This window comes from Lontra canadensis, unplaced genomic scaffold (genome assembly GCF_010015895.1).
Source record: "Lontra canadensis isolate GAN:19392208 unplaced genomic scaffold, GSC_riverotter_1.0 scaffold121, whole genome shotgun sequence".
In the NCBI taxonomy this organism is placed as follows: Eukaryota; Metazoa; Chordata; class Mammalia; order Carnivora; family Mustelidae; genus Lontra; species Lontra canadensis.
The window spans coordinates 5,117,730-5,139,507 of NW_022631115.1; the positions used below are offsets into that span (position 1 = coordinate 5,117,730).

At 35.6% G+C, this 21,778-nt stretch overlaps 1 protein-coding gene across 3 annotated transcripts in view; it reads right to left on the reverse strand.

Moving 5' to 3' along the window:
* The window catches only part of ST18 (ST18 C2H2C-type zinc finger transcription factor), a 103,069-nt gene extending 81,541 nt beyond the window's left edge, over nucleotides 1-21,528 (reverse strand). For all 3 annotated transcript variants that reach the window (XM_032841167.1, XM_032841168.1, XM_032841166.1), the window contains exons 1-3: nucleotides 21,427-21,528; nucleotides 15,159-15,213; nucleotides 13,046-13,076 (exon numbers count right to left, since the gene is read on the reverse strand). In XM_032841167.1, coding sequence (XP_032697058.1) covers nucleotides 13,046-13,076; nucleotides 15,159-15,213 — 86 coding nt within the window. In that variant the 5' untranslated portion in view covers nucleotides 21,427-21,528. The remainder of the gene's footprint in view (nucleotides 1-13,045; nucleotides 13,077-15,158; nucleotides 15,214-21,426) is intronic.
* Between the last annotated feature and the right edge of the window lie 250 nt (nucleotides 21,529-21,778).

The following is a 21,778-nucleotide window of genomic DNA, read 5'->3' on the forward strand; positions in this document are numbered from 1 at the left end:
TTTTTTAATTAAAAAATAAAATAAAATAATTATTTTATTAAAAAATAAAATAAAATAAAATTTGTATGCCTAACTAGAAATAAAATAAGTTAAAATAACGAGAGCTGTACAATTTCATGACATTGGGGATAAGAATACTGTATTTTTGTACATTATACATTCATTTTTTGGGTATATTCAAAAATATAGTGTACCTCCTTTAATTTCCCTACCGTAGTATTTTACAAAATTTTATATAACAATTGTGCTACTAGCAGAAATTTTGTTAGCAGAAAACTCTGGGAAAATGGTTGCATTTAAAAAGCAAAAGACATAGTTGAGGCTGAAGTGGGGGTTGGGAGATGCTCTTGCTCCTCCTCTCCCTACCACTTCCCTAGGCTGGGCTAACAAGACCACTGGGCTGCCAGGGCTCTGCCTGCTTTCTGGGGAGGAATGAGCCATGCTGGCTCAGCTCTTTCTTGGGGTAAATGGTTTTAAGCCCCAAACCTCAATCTTGAAAAAAAAGAAATCTTAAATACAAGTATTTTCATGTTATTTTCAAACCATCCCCATGAATTCTGTGGAAAAGCTTCAATCATCTTGCCATTTAATCAATACCCCATTTTATTTTGTTTGGCTAAAATCTTGTGAGGACTGAAATCCTGTATGTCTTCTCCCTGACTTTAACCTTATTCATATTTTATTTAAACATATTTATACTTTATGTATGTGTGTGTAGCAGGGTGTCTGGGGTTTCCTAGAGGTTATAGAGTGTTTGTTTTGATTGTCTAGTCACTGGGCAAGCACCTTCTGCAGCTGGAAGAGAAACAGAACCCTTCCATGCATGCTTGTAAGGAAAAACAAACCAGTTAACTTTGTCATAAAACTCAGGGTTCAAAGTAAATTGCAGTTATTTAATAGGGCAAGACCTTTAAGCTTTAATGAAAGGTACTGAATAGAATGCAGAACCTCCCTCCATGCAGACACTGGCAAAATTCCACTTTGGTTCTCATTTTTTAATGTAATGTCAGAATGGAGAAAGTAACAGTGATTGTAAAATACACATGCTTTAAAATTGCCTTTGAACAAAAATAGCAAAGGTAATTAATATTTAATTCATGACCCTGTGAATAAATTCAAGGTCATGTGAATTAGCCAGACAACACTGAGGGAAGGAAAAAGTTTATTGTGGACGACTATATAAAAAAATATTTCTATATGCACTATGTCCAAATGTTTCAAATATCAAATTCCTACTAGCTTGTGATGCAGGCACATCCTTATTAACGAAAATGATGTCATTTGTTTACAAAGTAAAAATCATTAACTAATGATGGGGTTTGGAGCTTCTTTGTTTCTGGGGGTCAATCACTCCCAGAAACACTCAAACCAGGGCCACATAAGTAAAATCAAGTTAATTTAGTAGAGATCTAAATGGAGATCAGGAAACACAAAGGTCTAATTAGCACTGTAGTGAATAAAGTACAGGTGTCCTTCTGTTCTCTAGTATGAACATTTTATTATCTTTTTCCCAAGATGTGATACGTGAACTCACTAAAGAGTGGTTTCTGAATGGACATTGAGAATGAAGCTTAATATAGGTTTAAAATTTGATGTAAGAATTAAATATTTTTACTTCCAATGGATAATTATAACTATATCTCGTGTATTGGAAACTAATATAGTGGCTTCTTTTCTTTGAAATGGATGAAATTTGTGTATAAATAGTTCCATTAGGTATTATTTATATTTGTATGATGATGCAGTAAGGAGAGACACATTATTTTTTTATCTGGAACAGAGTTTACCAATGCTTACCTTTTTATTAGTCACTGATTTTTTTCTAGCAACTCCCACTGTGGTTTCTACTATAGATATTTTTCAATGTTCAAAAGAAAGTTTTTCTCAATTTCAAGTAGGATAGATCGAGTATGGATGTTTAGAATAGAGATGTGCAGAAGGACAAATACTTTCCCTCAAGAGAGAGGGAAAGAGAGGGTGAGATAGAAGAGGTCACAAGGACGGAAGAGGAAGTCAGGGAGGCTGGAAAAAAAGGGGGAGGAAACTAAGCATGGGGTGGGGATGGACACAATGAGATGATCAAAGATGAGCAGAAATGAAGACACTGAGCACAACCTAAAGTGGGAAGAGTAGGAGATGCAGACACACCAAGAGGAGGGAAAGTTGTGCCCACTGAGGGAAAACAAAATACAATAAATGCAAATACAGACAAAAACACAGAACTTCATCAAGTAATATGAGTCATATGGTAATTTTTTGGTTTTTAAGTTTACTATTGACAAAAGACTTTTTAAGAGCATGTGACTGTCTTATGACTACTATCATACATGCCAGTTGTATTTCTTGACATTTACCTGAATGCAGATATTTGGTCCATAAATCTAGGTGCTTTCTTAGTTCCCTAAACTAAAATATTAGAAGCCTACAGATAGGCACAAGGTCTTTGCTATGAAAAAGAATTGCCTGATATTTGGAATCCTCCCATTTATCCATCTCTACTTCACCAGAACATGCTATGAATCATTTCACAGAACTTGCTTCCATGCTGGGTGGGATAACATTTAAAAGGAGTATCAAGGGTTAAAATAGTGAAGTGAATACTGAGATAGTAGGAATCACCTACTTCAATATATCATTATAATTATATGTATATAAATGTATGTGTAATGTCTCTCTGTGTGTGTGTATGTGTAAGTATATATGTGTACACACAGAAATCTGCCAACTGTTTTAGCAGCCAAGTATCCTATTGAATCAGAAATAACTTGCTTTGAAAGGCAGCCCCTGATTTAGAAACACTCTGCTACAAAGAAGCCTACCAGTCCCACACATCCCTTCCTATAACCCAAACCCTTCTGCACGTCCCCGTGTCTTCCTTGCCATGTACCACCCCAGCTTCTGAGGAGCCACTTCCTGGCCACCTGTCCCCAGATTGCACCATTGCTGAGAGGCATGGTCCCAGCATGGCTCTACTGTCTCCTAACCTAGGAGACTGTTCAACTTCCTGGGCCACTTATAGGATGCCCCTATATTTCCTTTCACCAGTGGGGTAAGAGTGAATGACCATTTTGCCAGTGTCTCTATTCAAATTTAACACACTATCACATAATCTTTTTTTAAAAAATTCATATTCTTATTCAGAATATTACAAAACTGTGCTTCCCTGAAAACACCAAAGCAATTGGGAACCCAGTTCTGAGCCAGAGATTGCTCATTTCATGTGTACAGCAGTGCTTCAGGGCATGGGAGGGCTCAGGATTCTCATTTCACCATTTGATCCACATGTTGGTTGGGTGCACTTCTGGGAGCTACCTTGTAAATCATTATTTACAAGGATGTTTCCATGATTAATAAGTATCATGAGGTTAAAGACCTGTTTGTGGGCTTGGTCAACAGGGTTGTCAAGAGATCATCCTGCTTTTTTTAGATATAGAAATAAACTGAATGTCAAAGCTTAATTCATTAAAGCACAAAATCAGAAAAAAATGAAGACATCTGGATCTTACAGTATAAGCTTTCTTCTGATGCATTATTTTTCATTGCTTTTAAAAATACGGAGCAGTCTTGTTCAGGATGGGCAAGTAGAAGTGGGTTTGAAGTAACAAAGGGAATTGACCTTCATATACAGTCAAGGGAAAAGCTCTGTTCTTATCCGTCCCTTTTTCATTGACCCCGCTGCCCAAGCCACCCAAACCCAGCAGGCCAAGGACCAGGCTAATGGAAGAGATCACAATTCAAGCTAATTTCATTCATCTTTACAGAGTGCCTGCTTTCTGCCCATAGGAATTGCCTGGGCAGATACATTCTTACCCTTCCAACTCAGGTCAAACCCTCTCCAGTACTAACTGCTCATCCCTTGTGCTCCCTTACATAAATCTATTTTATAGGAATTATCACACTGCGTTTTCATGACCTTTGGGCTATTGCAAACATTGTGAATTCTTGTCTTATTCCAGTGCCTCTGTAGCACTCAAAAAACATTTATGCAAAATTTTTCAATTGCTCCTTATATGTGTCAGGTGCTATTCTAGATCTGGGGATATTATCAATGAAATGAAGGATAACGATTCTTGCTCTCGGAAAATTACCAATGGCATGAAAAGAGACAGATTAGAAACAAGGTAATAAGTAGTTGTACTGTATATTAAAAGGTATTCTTTCTTTTTTTTTTTCCACCAAAAATAAAACAGGGTAGGAGAAATTAACAGAGTAAAGAGCACCTCACTTTTATATTTGATAAAATATATTTGTAGAGGAAGACACTTTTGACAGTAGGAATATGACTTAGGAATGAATTAGAAGCCAGCTAGAGTAGGCTGGTTTGTATTTAAGGATACCAGTAGGAATTTTGCTGGCTAATCAGTCTTGATTTTAATAGAACTAGGGAAAGAATCTAAGAATTTGGAAGCAAAGAAGCTGTGGGTACTATGTAAAAATAGTTAAAGAGGATCAACATTAAATAGAAATTCCTTTACAATGAGTTACTAACTACATCATTTACTCTAAAAACAAACATTGGTGGACAATGTAAAATATTTTATAACATCTTGTACTAGGGATACAATGGCGAATAAAATGTTCTTTGTCTTTAAAAAGTTGACCCCAAAAAAGTGTATCAAAAAAGCAGAATTGTATGTGACTAATTAAAATTTTTTAGTTTTTTAGTTTTTTTTTTTTTTTTTTTTAAATTTCACCACTCAAACTCTGAACTTAAAGGCAAGGGATCTGCTTTCTTTTGAATGGGTGGACAGATGGATGAATCAATAATAAAATAGCTATGATTCAACATAATAAGTGCTTTAGCACACAGAAGAAAAGAAGTGCATTGAGTACACAACAGAAAAAAGTATTAGTCAGCTGGAGAAGTCACAGGGACAGTTCATGGAGGAGATGACATTAATCATTTGCTTTAAAGGATGAGTATGAGTCCCATGTGGGAAAAGATGAAGGAAAGAATTTTCCAGAAATAGAATATAACAGAGTTGAAATGGAAAAACAATAATAAACACTAGCTTTCGGCATGGGCTTTTCTTATAGGAAATAGTATGGCAGCAAGACTGTATGAATAAAATGTGAAGATGAAGGTAATTAGAAAAATGTTTTCCAAAAAAAAAAAAAAAAAAAAAAAAAAGGAGGTGGGGAGCCTGCGTGGCTCAGTTGGTTGTGTCCAAATACTGATTTCATCTCAGGTCTTGATCTCAGATCCCTGAGATGGAGCCTGGCTTTGGGCTCCATGCTCAGCAGGGATTCTGCTTGAGATTCTTTCTCTGTACCTCTTCCCTCTTCTTTCTCTCTCTCTAAGATAAATAAATAAATCTTAAAAAAATTTAAAAGATGCTTTCTTCAAAAAAAATAAAAAATAAGCAAGGGGAAAGATCATGCAAGGAAAATAAGATCAGGCGCAAAGGGAGCCAAGGAGAGTTTCAAAGGCAAAGATGAACTCAGAAGATAGGTGTGAATAAAGCAAGAGGTTAAATGTAACTATACTTTGGGATGGGGTTGGGGGTCAATTAGGTAAATTCAGAGGCCAGGACTGAAAGTGCTATACAGAAGTTTCCTTAATCAAGAAGGCAGCAAGACTCGACATTTGAACACCTCTACACAGTCACATGTTAGCCACTGACAGAAAACCCAGAACCCAGTGCTGCTATTAACCCACTGCTCTTTCTACCACATGAGCCAGTCAAATCCTAAGTGAGGGTTTGCATTAGTGTTATGAGAAGTCACCCATTGTGAGGACTGAAAACTCAAGAAAACCATGTTTTGTTTGTGGGAGCTGACCTGTCAACACTGTGGGCTATACTTATTTCAGTTCACACTTCATGCAGAAGAAAATATTGCAAGATGTCAGAAACATTTTTTTTTTAAAACATATCATGCAAGTGAAATGGGACTTCCAATGGTTACAGTTTACCTAAGAGGTAACAGCAAGAGATAAAATATTCTGCCTGAAGATTAAAGTCAACGTCCTCCTTCAAGAAGGACTGAATCGAAACAAGCAGTAGTATTGAATAACTCTGTTTCACTAAAGGTGCTCAAGAGCACATTAGGGTGAGAAGATGCCAACCAAAGGAAGTAAACCGTGTAAAGTAAACAGGGAAGTAAACTTAACAAGTAAACTGTGAAGAGCCTGAGCAAGTTTGAAGGAACCTCAGCATATTAGTTACTAATATGTCAAAGTAGCAAGGCTGTTATGTGACAGAAGGAAGTTGACAGAGAGTCTGGATTTTGCTTGAGACACAATCATTAAACTTTGAGAAGACACTGGATGACTATGGAGTCACCTACGAAGGCATTTAAAATATTGTTTAAAAAGCATCCTTATATATTTTCTCTATCCAATGATCTATGGAAAATATTTAAAGCAGATTTGGTTGATTTCAAAAATTCCCAAGAGGTCAAAACAAAAACTCACAGAAGATCAAGGCTTGTGCTTTTTGCTACACTACTGCTAAAATTGTTCAGTATGCTGCTACTTTTCATCAAATAGAAATGCAAACAATGGGTTAATAGAAGTCCTAGGTTCTGAGGGTTCTGTCAGTGACTAGCATGTGATCTTGGAGATATGTTAAAATGTCAAGTCTTGCTGCCTTCTTGGCTAAGGAAACTTCTGTGTAGCCATCATTAACGTTAAGCCAAGAATTCACGAACTAGGAAAATCCCAAAGAAACCGAAATATTTGACTTTGTTGCCAACCCACAAAATTAGCAACGAGAGAAGAGTTTTTCCAAATAAGTAGTAAAGTCTAAGCTAGTGCTTCTTAAACATTAGTATGCATGATAGTAGTTTAGCGATCTGTTAAAATGCAAGTTTAGTAAGTCTGGGATGGAACTGAGATTGCATTGCTAATAAGCTCCCAGGGATGTCAAGCATACTGACATTCTGAATAGCCAGGCTTCAGGTCACATTTGATCCCCAAGTTGGAAGTTATCTCTCCCTCTACACGTCTGTAGCACTTTGCTCTCATCACTCATGGTGACGTCATCACATAACTCCAGGGACTTGTTACACTGATGCCATTAATTTTCCGTCTACTGCAATCCCTAGCCCTACACTGGTGCAGAAGAAGCCCTGAATGAACAAATAGCGAAGGAAAAATTCATCCTCAATCAAGAGTGGCAAATACTGCTGTTTAAAAAGATTTACGTTACCAAAAAAGAAGAGTTAAATGGATGAAAAAAATTATCTCTGTGGGTGAGCTCTGCAAATCCGAAAGCACAGTGAGGTAAATCTTCACATGTGGCTCACAGTGGTGGCATTTTGTCATGGTTTTAGAAAATGTCTGATTTCTAGAGACATTCGTGCCTTAGACTCTTTTAAGCCATTGGTTGACATAAGCCACCAATATCCTTGTGATAATATTTGAATGTAAAAATAAAAGGTAAAAAAAAAATAAAGCACATTTTCTTGTTCTTATTTTTTTCCAAGAAATTTTGCTCTGGATGTTTGCTCAGAAGCTCCATGCTATTTTTCTGAAATACAAACATTGTAGTTTAAAGTAGAACATAAACAATTAAGTTGGGGAGTGCCCCATCCCATGTAATCACAACTTTATATTATATATATTTATATGTGTATATATATATACACACACACACATATATATATATATATATATGCACATACCTATTATGGTCTGTGCAAACTGGAAAATACACAGCCATTTAATCTTTAAGTTCAATGTTCTCTGAAGGGACAGTACCCCATTGTTGGCCCATTTCTAAATGCCTGTCATCAGCCTCAGGTGGGTGTTAAGTGACACACACACCTCCCACGCTGTGAAATCAGTCTTTGAAGTAAGTACAAGGCCCATGGTAGATCATCACCTGGGAGGTAGCATGTTGAAAGGAAAAACGAACAGAGGAGACAAATATTTGTATCATCTCCTGAAACTTTAATATAGATGTAAAATCACATGATCAATTCGTGGAAAAAATCTAAAAAGAAAGGACACAGGGTGATTGGCACTGTGGTGAATAAAGAAAAGGTGCTGGGGTTAGTGGATATATGCCAACTTGAGTTACTAATTTATTGATAAAGTTCAAATAAATATTTCCCCCCAAGTGGATGATGAATTGGAATACTGGTGTATTAGTGTAGGTTCATTAATCGTAACAAATGTACTGCTCTGCTCGGGGGAAGTGTAGATAGTGGGGAACATTGTGTGTGTCAGGGCACGGGGTCTATGGGGAGTCCCTGTACCTTCTACCTTCTGCTCAGTTATTCTGTGAACCTAAATCCACTCTAAAAAGTAAAAAAAAAAAAAAAAGGGGGGGGTGGTGGCGTGGAGGTCGGCATGGAATGTGAGGGCTTGCAGTAGCAGAAAATAATATAGAGGTTGCACTGGGTACTGGGAAGAGTGGGATGTGCCCTGGACCACATACAGGACCTAAGTTCTACTTCTAGTTCAGTCACTTACTACTCAGACATCTTGTATAAATCACTTAACTTCCCCCAAACTCGGCTCAGAAGCTAAATGTAGCTAATGTCGTTTGTCCTGACTACCCCTCCAGGCGGCTCCAATTAGAAACTACTTGTTTTTCAACCACTCACTCGACAGGCACATTTTGCAGGCCCACTCAATGGCAGTTTCAGTGCTAAATGCTATTAAAGGCTACATAAGCACATAAATGTATGACAGAATTATAGCTAATGGAATTTTCTTGTTACAGAACAAACTCTTTTTAAAACTTCATTCTTATTGGAAGTTTCCCTAATCTATTTCAAGACACTCTCTTACCCTAGTAAGTACAGTAGAGTAAACAAAATGATCTCCCTGGAGTGATGAACTCATCCTATGCCTCAGTGTCCCATGCCCAACAATAGCCTACCCACTACCCAGAGATGAGGATGAGGAAGGCACCCCAAGGTGGACACTTTTCTACATCTAAACCTTATCATCTGCTGCTTTGCTAATCAGTCTCACTTGCACCCAAAATGGCCTATCATAAAATGAGTTTTCTTTAAGGTGTCAGGCTTTTGGATTCTAATTTATAGGCTTGGCAACAATATTTAGAAAGACATATTGCTACACATGAATGTAACAGATACATTATAAAAATCTAAAACATGAACTGAGCCCTGCATTTGGAAATCATAGGAATGAAAGGGAAAAAAAAAGAGTCTTGGGGCGCCTGGGTGGCTAAGTGGGTTAAAGCCTCTGCCTTTGGCTCAGGTCATGATCCCAGGGTCCTGGGATCGAGCCCCACATCGGGCTCTCGGCTCAGCAGGGAGCCTGCTTCCTCCTCTCTCTCTCTCTGCCTGCCTCTCAGCCTACTTGTGATCTCTGTCTGTCAAATAATTAAATAAATAAAATCTTTTTAAAAAAAAAGTCTTTTTTTCTTCTTTTATCCAACCTTGTGATTATAGCTACTTATTTCCTTTAACCTGGATGATGGATTTATGGAACTCTTAACTTTAGAAACCCACTGCTGTCTATTTTATTTCCTTTAGTTGTCATCTCCAGAAGTCTCTGTGCAACAAGTAGTTGCAATAAAATCATACTTATTAAAAGAAACTCTGTTGCCCCACCCCAAAATAGGGAAGAAAGCTATTAAGTATTAAGTAAAATGTTTAATTGATATAAAAACTCTTGTGAATGAAATAAGATAGAAGAAAAAAGAGAAAACCATCTAGATCTGTAAGTCACAATTTTTTTCACATGCTGATTAAATGTTATGATTAAATCTATAGCCTATTGATTACAGACTTTATAAAATACTTAACATTTTAAACTTACAAGAAAATGCCAAATGATACAGTTCTTAAATGAAGAAAGAAACTATATAAAATAAAATAAAGTAAAAAGAGACAACTAAATGGTAATTTTCATTACAAAACTTGCCAACCAATTGGTAAGCAGCAATAAGACCATGAAAGACAGTGGGATTTGACTCTAATACACTTAAGAGTCTTGAATTTATTTGTGTCTCTAAGTAGTCACATAGGAAAGCCATTTCAGAGGCTAGAATATATTTTCCTAATTAGAGGAAAGGGCTGGACTGGTGTAAAACATTTTGCCAATGCATGAGACAATTACCAATATTAGTAGATGCAATAGCATTCAGATCAGATTAAGGATAATAGTAATAAAAGAAAAGCAGAGATAATACAATGGTCATGATTTAGAAAGACATGAGAATGCCTTCTCGACATCACCTGTAACCTGAATTGTGTTGGAGGAAAGACTGGAAATGCTAATAAGGAATGTGATTAAAGGTGGGCCTGTGGTTATAAATTGCTTTTTTAATGGTGATGATAGTAGCTGACATAGAGTATAATAAGAAGATGAGAATGTCACTATCAATTTTTATTAGTGTCATGAACAATATACAGTATATTTAAATTAGCTTCATTTGTATAAGTATTTTTGTAAGTAGTAGGTCTAGAAGCAATAACATGTCCAATGCATTCTAAAAAGAAGAACTAAATAAAGTTGCCAATGTTCCCTAGAAAATGGCCATAACTTTTACACTGGGAAAAATGTGCCACATATCCTAAGATACTCAGAATTCAGGTGCACAAAAATTCTGGATTCTAGAGCACAACAAATCTGCAGAATAAATTGGAGGAGCAATTGTAGCAAATGAATAAATTCATACAAAAATGTCAAAGACACTAAAAATACAACCTTCTATATAAATTGGAATGCTTTCCCAAGATTTACGTAGAATGATAGTTTAGGTCTACCCTTGAGTCAACTTAAATCATGTAAGAAACAATTTGGAATCTATTTGGCCTAAGCATGAATATTCTGTTGAAAGTAAGTAATTATAAAATTAAAAAATCAGTTAGTAATTTTTATAAACTTGTTCTTATTAAAGAAAAATAGGTGAATTGGGTTTGCTAGTGAATTTTCCCAGCAATTATTACCAGCTTTCTGAGTTGGTCTGGTGACAAATTAGGTAAAATTGAATATCTGACAAAAAAATAACTCATAGAGAATTAGGAAAATAGGAAATATTTTTACTTTTAATCATAACATCTTCTTTGTTCAAATTCCAGACACCTAAACTGTTGAAAAACAGGCCTTAAGGGTTAAAATATAGAATTTCAAAAATCCAGCTGCTGACAATATGAATAAGCCATTTCTTTTTAAATTGTATTCTAGATGAGTAGTATTGTGTATGAGAAAAGCATAGCTTGGGGGTTAAGAACCTGTCCTGAGTCAGAAGTCTGGACTACTTACTAGCTGTGTAATGTTGGACTAGTTATTTTCATTTTCTTCATCTGAAAATTGGAAAAACCATAGTTCCTACCTTATAAAGTTCTTGTGAAGATTAAATGAGAGAGTAGCGTGAGGAAGAATGCTTAAGAGTGTCTGGCACACGGCAAGACCTCAATATTCTATTAGTTTTATTGCAATTACTAAAGCTAACAGTGTGCTTAAATAGTAATCTCTATTTCTCCAAGAAGTTTATATTAGACATTTTTTTTCCTACAAAGTTGCTTCTCTCTGCTAATTCCTCTCTTTTCCTCTATGAATTACAGATTTCTCCTTAAGCCAAAACACACACTCATTCATTCCTTCAAAATTCTCTTTTCTTTTCAAGTTATTTTTCAAGACATATCACCAAAAGGCCCACTTCCCTTCCTAGAATGGTTTGACTCCCTAAAAAGACTGACTGGAGACATAGTTATTTCAACAGTTGGGGAAGACCACGAGTTCCTGGGTACCCTGTTTCTGATTGGACCACTAGGAAACTATTGATTAATAGGAAAACATCTCATGCACTTTAAGCCCTTGATCATTTTAAACTTCTCTTGGTAATTCTATAGGGAACATAAAGTCTCCAAACAGATAGGAATTTTAAATGAGAGAAGATTTAAAAACAAGTGATTAAGCAAGTCGACACTTCATTCATTTAATCCTGTCCTGATATGTGGGTGCATTCTCCTTTCTGCTCAAGAAATTTAAAATGTAAAATGTAAACTTCTCAATCATGAAATTGAAAATATAAGCAGGACCGGGGATTCCCTATTAACAAATTTCCACAGAGAAGGTCATTAGCATGAAAGCTTGTACTCCATTCTGATCGATATGTATTCCACTAAATAAGTGTAACAAAACTGTGACAGAATGAATCCTCTGAAACATGGAAGTAACTAAGAGAGCCTTTTCTTCAGGAAATCACAGAACACAGTTGCCTGGAAAAATAGCCATGTAAACTGTTCATGGATACAGTGTAAATTTCAAAGTGTATCAAACACTGTTATACAACTTCCTGTTTTCAAACATTTCCCTGAGGAACACATATAGACCATTGTTGTTTTCAGAAAGGTGGATTAAATAGTAGGTTTGAGACTTGGTTTGCAATAGCAAATAAGGGACAAGGGACAAAGGATTCATCTTGCTCCTGACACAATTTCTCTAAAAAATATCACTGATACAAAATATGTATGTCAGCATGTGTTTCCTTTTAAAAATGTACTTTAAAAAAAAGATAAATTACATCTTGAAAGAAACTCTGCAAAAACAAAACAAAACAAACTCCACAATTAATTGGGGTTTATTCTGCAAAACCTACTATAATGGAATTTCCATAACATTGTCCTAGGTACATTAATAGTCTCTAAGGTGAAAATGCATGGACACACCCACAAACCTACTATCTTCCAATGTCTACAGTTAAAAATTTATATGATAGAGTTATCTAATTATTTAAAACAAAAACTTGAGAACTTGGGACTTGGGTCATTTTTTAATCAGGCTCACAGATGACAATTCAGTTCTTCACTCATCACCAGTGCACAAACCAACCACAGGCGAGGTATGGACACAAAAGTGGCAAACATTCCATGGAGGGAAGTGGGAAACTACATTATAGCAAAATGTTGTGTTTTGTTATCAAAATGGGAGCCCTAATTGTTTTGAACCAATTATGGTTGGTTTCTCCCTTTCTCTTCTCCTCTGCGACATAGACAAATAAGCTTGTTGGCTTATTCCTCCTACTACCACAGGGATTCTCAGGTTTGAAATGTACAAAAACCTTCTAATAATTAAAGCCAACTGATACTAGAAAAAGTAACATGGGACAAATCTTACCTGAGCTCCTGAATTAGAGAATCTATTGGCACTGTTGACAAAAAGAAAGAAAAATCAGTTTAATTTTGAAAACTGTATGACTGAAACTTTTCACCCATCTAAAAATAATGACCAATAAATGGTTAATACAGACACCACTTAACTTCCCACTGGGTGAATAGATCATTTCTGGTTCTGGTTCTTTGGAGTGAAAACCAGTGGGTAGATGAATATGGTCCAGAACAGATGATTCAGGGTTTAGTGCCTTAGATGACTCTGGGACCTTGCATTAATGGATTCGATTTTCCAAATACCTGTCTTTAAAAATTCATTGAAAACTTCCAAGAACATGAAGGACTTGAATTATTTTTAAATCAATTTTATTGTTCATATGAAATGTTTCAAAATAATCCTAAACTGACACTTTTATTGACATTAGACAAGTATTTATACAAAATGGAAAGTTTTACTAAGTGGATGCATCCCAAGATAATATTCCATAAATTTCATATGTATAGAAAGAAGAAAATATGCTTTAGCCATGTTAATATCAACATGGTTTTAAAAATAAGAATCTTGTAAAATAAAAAAAAAGCTTTGATTTTTTTTTCTGACAAGTGATGGGAATTAAAGAAGTTCATGTTTATAAATACCTGCCTACACAAGGATAAGCAGCATATTGAGAAAGACAACAGGTGGTTTTAAAGATTACTCATGACACACGAGAAACAGTTGTTTCATTTCTAGAAGAACATTTTGGCTATATTTAAGGGTGTATATTATGTGCCAAAAGAATTCAAAGTACAAAAAGAATTGCAAATTAAAAGACCCACATTTTAAAAGTATGCTAGAATAGTGTGCTTTTAGAAGTCAAAAGAAGGGATTCATATTCAAACACAGTCCCTAGAATGCTGGTATTTATGGCAGATGCAAGTTTATCCTAAATAACAATACAAATCATTTTTTTTCCTTCAACTTGTATTCTATTGAGAATTTCGCAGCATAAAAATTTAATGTTTAGAACTACTGCATTCCAAATATTGGGATATATGATGTAATTACTTTAAATATAACTTGAAGTAAAACGGGGTACTACCATGGTATGAAACTACTGTTTGGATAGAGAAAGTTCCTGCATCTTGTAAAGCATTATTCTGCTTTTTGGCTGTCATAGCTAATGATTTTTACTGAGATGGTTATATTTTAACAGAAAAAAATCACCCTGGAATTTACTGAAAATTTTGGGATTCTGGACTTTACTCAAACAGGCATTATTTACCTTGAGTACAAATAGAAACATAGCTAAGGAAAGCATTTCATCTGATTAGCCCACTTTCAACAGTAAATCTCAAAAACCCTTCCTTAGCAAGGCTGACTGGGAGAAGAGTCAGGTGGGGAATGGCTATCCAGAGTGTTTTCAGAGGCTATGGTGAAACTACAGTTTTCCATTTAGAATTAAGGGTCACAAAAATATAGCTAATTATAATAAAAGTTATTTTCCTTAAGGGGTATTATTGCCAGTCAATCCTGTTTTCCAGATGTTTAGATCATCAAGGGCCTGTTTATATTTCAATATTACATTACCATCTGTTGGTTACAAAAAGAGAAGGATAACCGGCAAGTTAAACCTTTCAAACGTTACTTTGCGGAGCTGCCGGAAATTCCCAGCAGGGACAGGCAAAAAACAAACATCATCATTTTACTCAAACTAAGTTTAGATTGGGAGCCACTAAACCAGATAACATAAAAATCAAAATCTGCTTTGGCAGTAAACTTAACAATTCTGTCTTTTCCCTTGGCCATTAAAGGTCACTTCAATAATTTGGAGGTCTCCATGAAGCATTCTTCCCTTGCTGACCCTTATGTTGTTTTGCAGGATGTTTTAAATCTACTCATGATTGCCATTTTGTAAAAATTAGCATCACACATCATTGGGACTTTTCTGAGTCCTTTAGCTCCTGGTTCATAATATTTTGCCTCTCAATGCCATGATCCAATGTCCTAGCTTGATTTAAAAAAAGAAGCCCTGAGGAAGTTGTAATGATTCTAACTACACATTAGGGACTGAGTACTAGAACTCCCATATTTCATGGTGTGGTGGGCACGGTGTCACGGAACCTGCTTGCTAACTCACCCTTGGTTCCTTTAGAGCGGGTACGCAGTGTTTTATCTTCAGCCTCTGCATCCATCTGTAACATGAACACAAAGTCCTGAGGTCATTCCTTTGACATTGACCAAATTACAAAAACATGTCCTTGCCAGTTCTGAAGGTCATAATGAAAAACAGAGTAGTCCTCCACGCTCTTGAATAGCACCCTGCCTTGGCAGGTAAGTAGCTGCGACTGCTCTTGTAGTCCATGAGTTTTGGAAATACTTTTATAGATGCTGAAACCAGAGGGAACAGTGAGAAGAGGGCAGATGTCCTTGTCCATAAGTGTTTGCTAGCAATTCAAACACTTCTGGCATTACAAAAATTGGGGGAAAAAAAAAGGATTGTCTGATTAACAGTGGTTGTAAAGTAGACAAAACCTCAAATGCCAAACCAAAAGGTTTCAGACTAATTTACTAAAACCTGATTCTAAAGCAATGTGCTTTCTTTTCAGGTGTGGAAGTTTTTAACATATTTTTACTAGACCTTGTCTGATATGTACCTCTTTCTACTTCAGGAAAAGTAATCCCCCGTGTAAAAAAGCAACATGAAGGCCAATCACTGAAATGCCCCCATTTCAAAATACCACTGGAAATGTTAATCATCAAATGACATACATTTACTCCCAGAATTCCAGAATAAATATTGGTTCTAATCATGCAAATCCGTGAGGAAAGTGAAATTTGAGTGCTGCATGTGTCTGCATCAAACTCCCTAAAATATTACCTAATATCTTAAATGTAATCAAATAAACTATTGAAAGAATAGAAAGACTTTAAAAGCCTGCTGTTTTTGTCCCTCTGGAGATAGTCAGACATGACTACTCCCATCGTTTTCATTAGAATCTTCCAATAATGTCTAGTTTAATTCACCTTTGCACATTATCAGAAGGAATCCTTAAACAGTGAGAAGTTATTTTGCTTGAAAATGAGAAGCAGGCAGAAGGTGCTGTCCGTGGTCCCCATCCTTAAATCCTGACATAGCGTGTATGTGGTATGACTGCAATGGTAATGGGAGGCGCATCTCTGCTCTCTCAGGCTGAGTTGTGATTGAAGGCACTGACCTGCCATAGACTTATAATAGGGGAGCAGGTGTGGCAATGATGGACTTTAATTTCCTTTAATAAACCTTTTATGTGCCACACTTTTACTGCCATTCGACGCTCTCCAAGGTCCTGCACATAATAGGTTCATTACTTTTGATTACTATAGTCTATTGAGACAAACAACTCCAGAACACACTATATATTATGTTCAGTTAAACCAATATAGACAATTTATCCATTGTGCATTTTTTCACCTGCAACACTACAGACAAAATTAACGACAGCTCTTGTAAGCTAAAACTATTAAAACCACCAGTACTCTTTTGTCATCATTTCATAATAAACACCACACCAATCACTGAACTGTTTTTTAAATTAGCAAACAAAAAGTGTTCACTGCTTTTGCTAAGCTGCAGTCGCTTTAGTCTAAATAAAATGGCCCATCATTATGAATATTTTAAAACTACATAATAAGAGGAAACAACAATAAAACAGAGGTGATTTTTTTTCCTGTAGATTTTCCTTCTTTTAAAACCACATGAATTTATGACAGATGCGACACTGCCTAGGATTAAAATGGCTTGGTTTACTCAGGATGGTGAGCACTGCTTTGTGAAATCCTCCTCCTCCGTGAGTATCTCTGTTGCATATAAAGTGGCTCAACTCAAGCAAACTCCCCTCCATGTGTTAAATGAGTAACTCGGTTAAGAGAGATCAGTAGCAGGAGGATTAAAACAATGAAAAACACGAACTATTTCTGAGGAGACTACTCCCATGGGTGAGTAGCAACTCAACATAACTCTAATATTTTCCTGCCACATAGGTGCTATGAGCTCTCCCTAACCAATGTGAAAAATCTCTCCTGAAAGGCAAGTGAAGATTGAACTCCATGAGTTTCTTTACCAAAACTGAAATACAGGTTGCAAACAGTGCCAGCAGGTACATATAAAAGTTTTAGAAACCTACTTAAATGTAACCTTCCTTATAAAAGCTTTAAGACTAATTCCATTTTGCAATTCAGCTATTCCCTTGGACCTGAAGGGTCTGCAGCCACCCCATGAGCTGCCTCCCCATTAAAGTCATTGGAAAGAATGCATAAATATTCATGGACCTCTGCTTGATTATGCTTGGAATGCTAGTCTCATAATTGCATTTTGTGGTGCTATTGTCCTCTTGGTGGTACAGCATATATATCCTATGTAAACATTTTAAAGACTGGTAACTCATTCATAAAGCTAAGTTTTCAAATTTAACTTGTGAGCCAAGTTATATGAGTGAAATGGATTGAGATCATAATATATAATCCATCGATTTCAAATTCTCTCTCTGTTTCACAACCAAAGAACAATAGAAGTTACTAAGTTCAGTGTCGACTCATGTCTGATAGCTCATTGAGGAATAAGAAGATCAGATACGTAAAGCAATGTGCTTTCTTTTCAGGGGTGGAAGTTTTTAACATTCATGAGATGGCTTGCTCTCCTGACAGATCTCAATCTGAAGATAAGACTTTGTTTTCTAAAACCTTATATATGGGAGGAGAAATTTCTAACTATTCTTTTATATGGACTACTCTTGTGGATTTTATAAACTCCCAATAATTGGACTTAATTTTTGTAAAATCAAACTTCATATTCAGTGAGTACCTTTTGCTGGGAATGGTGCATTAAAGAGATTTCTACCTCAGTGCATGGGGTAAGTGTGGCAGGGCAGGGGTGGGGGTGAAATTCTCATTCTTTAAACTTCTTCCAGACCTATAGAGAAGGCCCATGGCTATGGCATGATTCAGGAGACTGACCTAACTAATACGTGATACAATATGGGAAACTACACTTCTCGCTGGGAACATTTTTTTTTTTTTCTGTTGTAAGAGGATACTTGATCATTTTTACTGCGGAAGTCCCAAATGCTATTGACAAGTCTCCAATGAATCTGGCAAATCTTTTTTTTTTTTTTTTGAATCTGGCAAATCTTAATGAGTCATTTCCTTTCTCAAAACAGAGATCTGATTTCCTTAAAAAAAAAAAAAAAACTGTCCTTCTTCAGGTTTCTTAGAACCTTTGTTTATCTCATTTTGTTGTTTATGAATGGGAACAAGTCAAGATATTTTCTGGGATTCCTATAATGGGTTCCTCCTGGCTCTGATAATCTACTTATCAATAGAGATAAAATATTAAAAATACGCTTTGCCATTTGTTTTTCCTGATCTGAAACTACTTTAAGAAAATTCACCTAGCCTACAAGTATGAAGATTTTTATGTACAAATATGAAAAGGAGAAAAAAGTGGTTCTTACCTGGTATTCATAATAAAGCCATGAAAAAAAATTTACAAGATTTCATTCTCTGGGAAGAGGAGTTAATATGAGGAGAAATGGCAAGAGGGAAAGAAACTTATGAGATAAAGAAGGCAAAGAAGTGAAACTTACAGGAAGGATACGCAAGATCCAATAAGAAGTAAGTAGATAGGCAATGAAGAAGAAAAATGAACATAAAAATGAAATTTAACTACTTAGTTGAATTTGGAAACCTGTTACTTAATATCCTTATATACTTGCAACCCTATATACAGGTACCCATTGGAAATTCCCTAGTTGCTTTTACTTGATCATATTTTCTTACTGGCCTCCACATCAGGGGCAGTCAGCAGATCTCCTCATCACCCAGTGTATAGATCGGGAGCCTTCCTCTGAGCTGAAGAGAAAGTCCTGAAATTGTTGGTTTGTAGAAAGGAGAGCCTCAAGGAACAGGACATAAAGTTTATAAAATCAATTTTGTTTTCAGTCACACAAACAAATTACTGCTATGTGAGGAAATTTAGTTCCCTTTGATTTTATTTTTCACTCAAAATCCTACTTTAACCTAATGGTTAAAAAAAAATTCTCCAATAAATATTTAATCATTTCTTAAAAACTGGATAAAAAATATCTTTTGGTGATATTGAAGTTTTATTTTTCCTTTCAACAGAACTATAGACACTGGTGTCCTAGATAGATAGATAGATAGATAGATAGATAGATGATAGATAGATGGATACAAATATGTATGAGTAATCTTGAATTTGTTACATTAATACAAAAAGCCATAGTGATCATAACGTTTTGAGCACAACTTCTCAAAATCCTGATACAATTAAACTTCATACTCTACTTACATATAATCTTATGATGGTAGCTACCTTTAATTTGAGAAGTCCTTCACATACACTCAACTTGCAATAATTTCCATTTATAACAAGATTTAATTGTGTTTCCCTCCTCAGAGCTTTGGACTGGCAATGCATTTTTGAAGGTTGTGCCACATGACTCTTGTTAGATGTCATTTCAATCCCAGGGAACACGTGACAATGGAGAGAGGAAGCTCTATGGCTGCTGAGAAGAGGTCCTGGGGTCCTCTCCATGAGGAGCCTTTTATCCTCAGTGGATGCTTCCTTTACAAAATTCAATTTAAAAAAAAAATAACAAAGAGAAACTCAGGAAGTTGGAAAGTGCTAAACCCAGAAAATGAAACAACTGGAGGATGCCAGTATCTTAGAATGAAATTTGGCCAGATTGAAGAACAAAGAACCTTACACTGAGTGCCCTTTCTTTTGCTGATTCTGGCATCATTTTCTTTTAAATACAGGTTTGGATCAGCCCAAAACGGCAGCAAAAGCTGTCTCCCTCTTATACAGGGAATGGATGGGGAACATGAGTTCTAATACTAAAAGAATAGTTTTCTTGTTGAGAGAATATTGAGATGGAATGTTCAAGTATTTGTTTTCTCTCTTTTAACCCTCTTTTTACTTTTCTGGTTTTCTTTTCATATGTTTCTTTTTGCTCAGAAAGAAGACATCAAAAAATGAATTTAAAAAAATGTAAAAATAAAAATTGTTTTTTGCATCATTCAAGATACCATATTGATTTTCTCTACCTTCTCTAAATCCTTTATTCTAGATAAAATGAAAATTTTCTGAATCTTTTATCTTTATCCCTGATTCTAACTCCCTGTTCCTACTTATGTTTCTTATTATACTATCTTTGGTTCTGCACAGAAAGCTAAGGAATGGAATGATGTGTCCCCTTTAGATTTAGAATACCTCTCTTGTCTGCCCTAATCTTCCCCACCCTGACAAAAACTACACCTAAGGAAGAGACAGACTCAGTCCACCATCAGAGCAAGTACAGTTCTCTGGAAAACTCTTCTTTCTGAGAGCCAATTTCATTCCCATTCCCCTTAGAGGAAGTGATTCTCACAGGGATTTCCAGAGTCACTTGGAAATGCACTCCAGTAAAAGAAATCTTCGACCTGAGACAAGCTTGTGTAGCTTTATAAGGAAGTTCGTCTATTTTGAGTTTCATTTTTCATTTCTGAGTTGTCACTGCTTTGTCGACTTCATCCTGTAACTTCACACAACTGGCAAAGCTGAATATAAACCAAAGCCATATGTTTGTGTCCTTTTGCCAAACGACTCCAGCAAATAGTTCTATTATTCCCTTAGGTAGCCAACGTGTGCCAAGGATTTCTATTAGTCGCTGTACCACAGCCTCTGAGTCACAGCTTTGTGATATAAGGGGGCAATCACCAGCTTTATGTTTTAGGAGACTTTTTGTGTATTTTTTTTTTAATATGCCCGGTTTAAAGACAATTTGGGTTAAATAATACCCTAAAAGGGCCTTAAGAATTTTTTTTCTTACTGATATATTAAGATGTATGTGAACAAATATGTAATTGTTAGAAGACAAGCTACTTCATATAGAGATAAATTATTTTTAATAGGTTTTTCCCAAGGACAACTTAATTTTTTACTTTCCAGTGTTTGTAGGAATTAACTTCAGAAGTCATCTACAGTGCTTTTAAAAACATGCTTTTAAACTATCTCACTTATTTATTCTTAATTGATTCTTCAGTAAACTAATTTCTAATACAAATGAATTTAAATGTATTTTTAAAGACAATTTTAATGCTGAAGCTTTCTTTAGGGGTAAACATGTATGAATAAATAATATAAACCAATCAGTATGCAAAAGGACTCTACCTGTTTAATATTTTTAAATATTAAAATGATCATGCTTCTGACAAAAATCCCAATTCCAAATTCAGCACTAACAATAAATTTCTTTCAAAGCAAATCCACCAAGTGCTGTTATAAAGGAGAGCTTTTATATAAATGCTTTGATTGGGTACATTTTATTTCAACATATTTTCCTTTTTAACACAAAATGTTGCCTTACCTCCCTTTTCTTCAGGTAACTTGTCTGCCAATTTGGTTTGCCCTTGCTCTGTCAAAGTGACAAAATTTCTTTGTCCACTTCAGTGAGAAGTCCTTAAATTCATTCTATTAAGATCAAAATAACAAAAAGGAAAGAGTATCAAATTAAACAGAAGATCAGTAGTAAACAATGAAGTGAACAATAATGCATTGACACTTTTACCTGTAATCTGGTTGGGCTTTACCATAGAGAGGACGAAAAATTGTATACTACAATATCAATGAGAAAAAGACTTTTATATTTTTAAAGGTAGTCAAATTCATTCTGGTCTTAATTACTAAACTATACATGTATATATTACGTCTTCAATTTG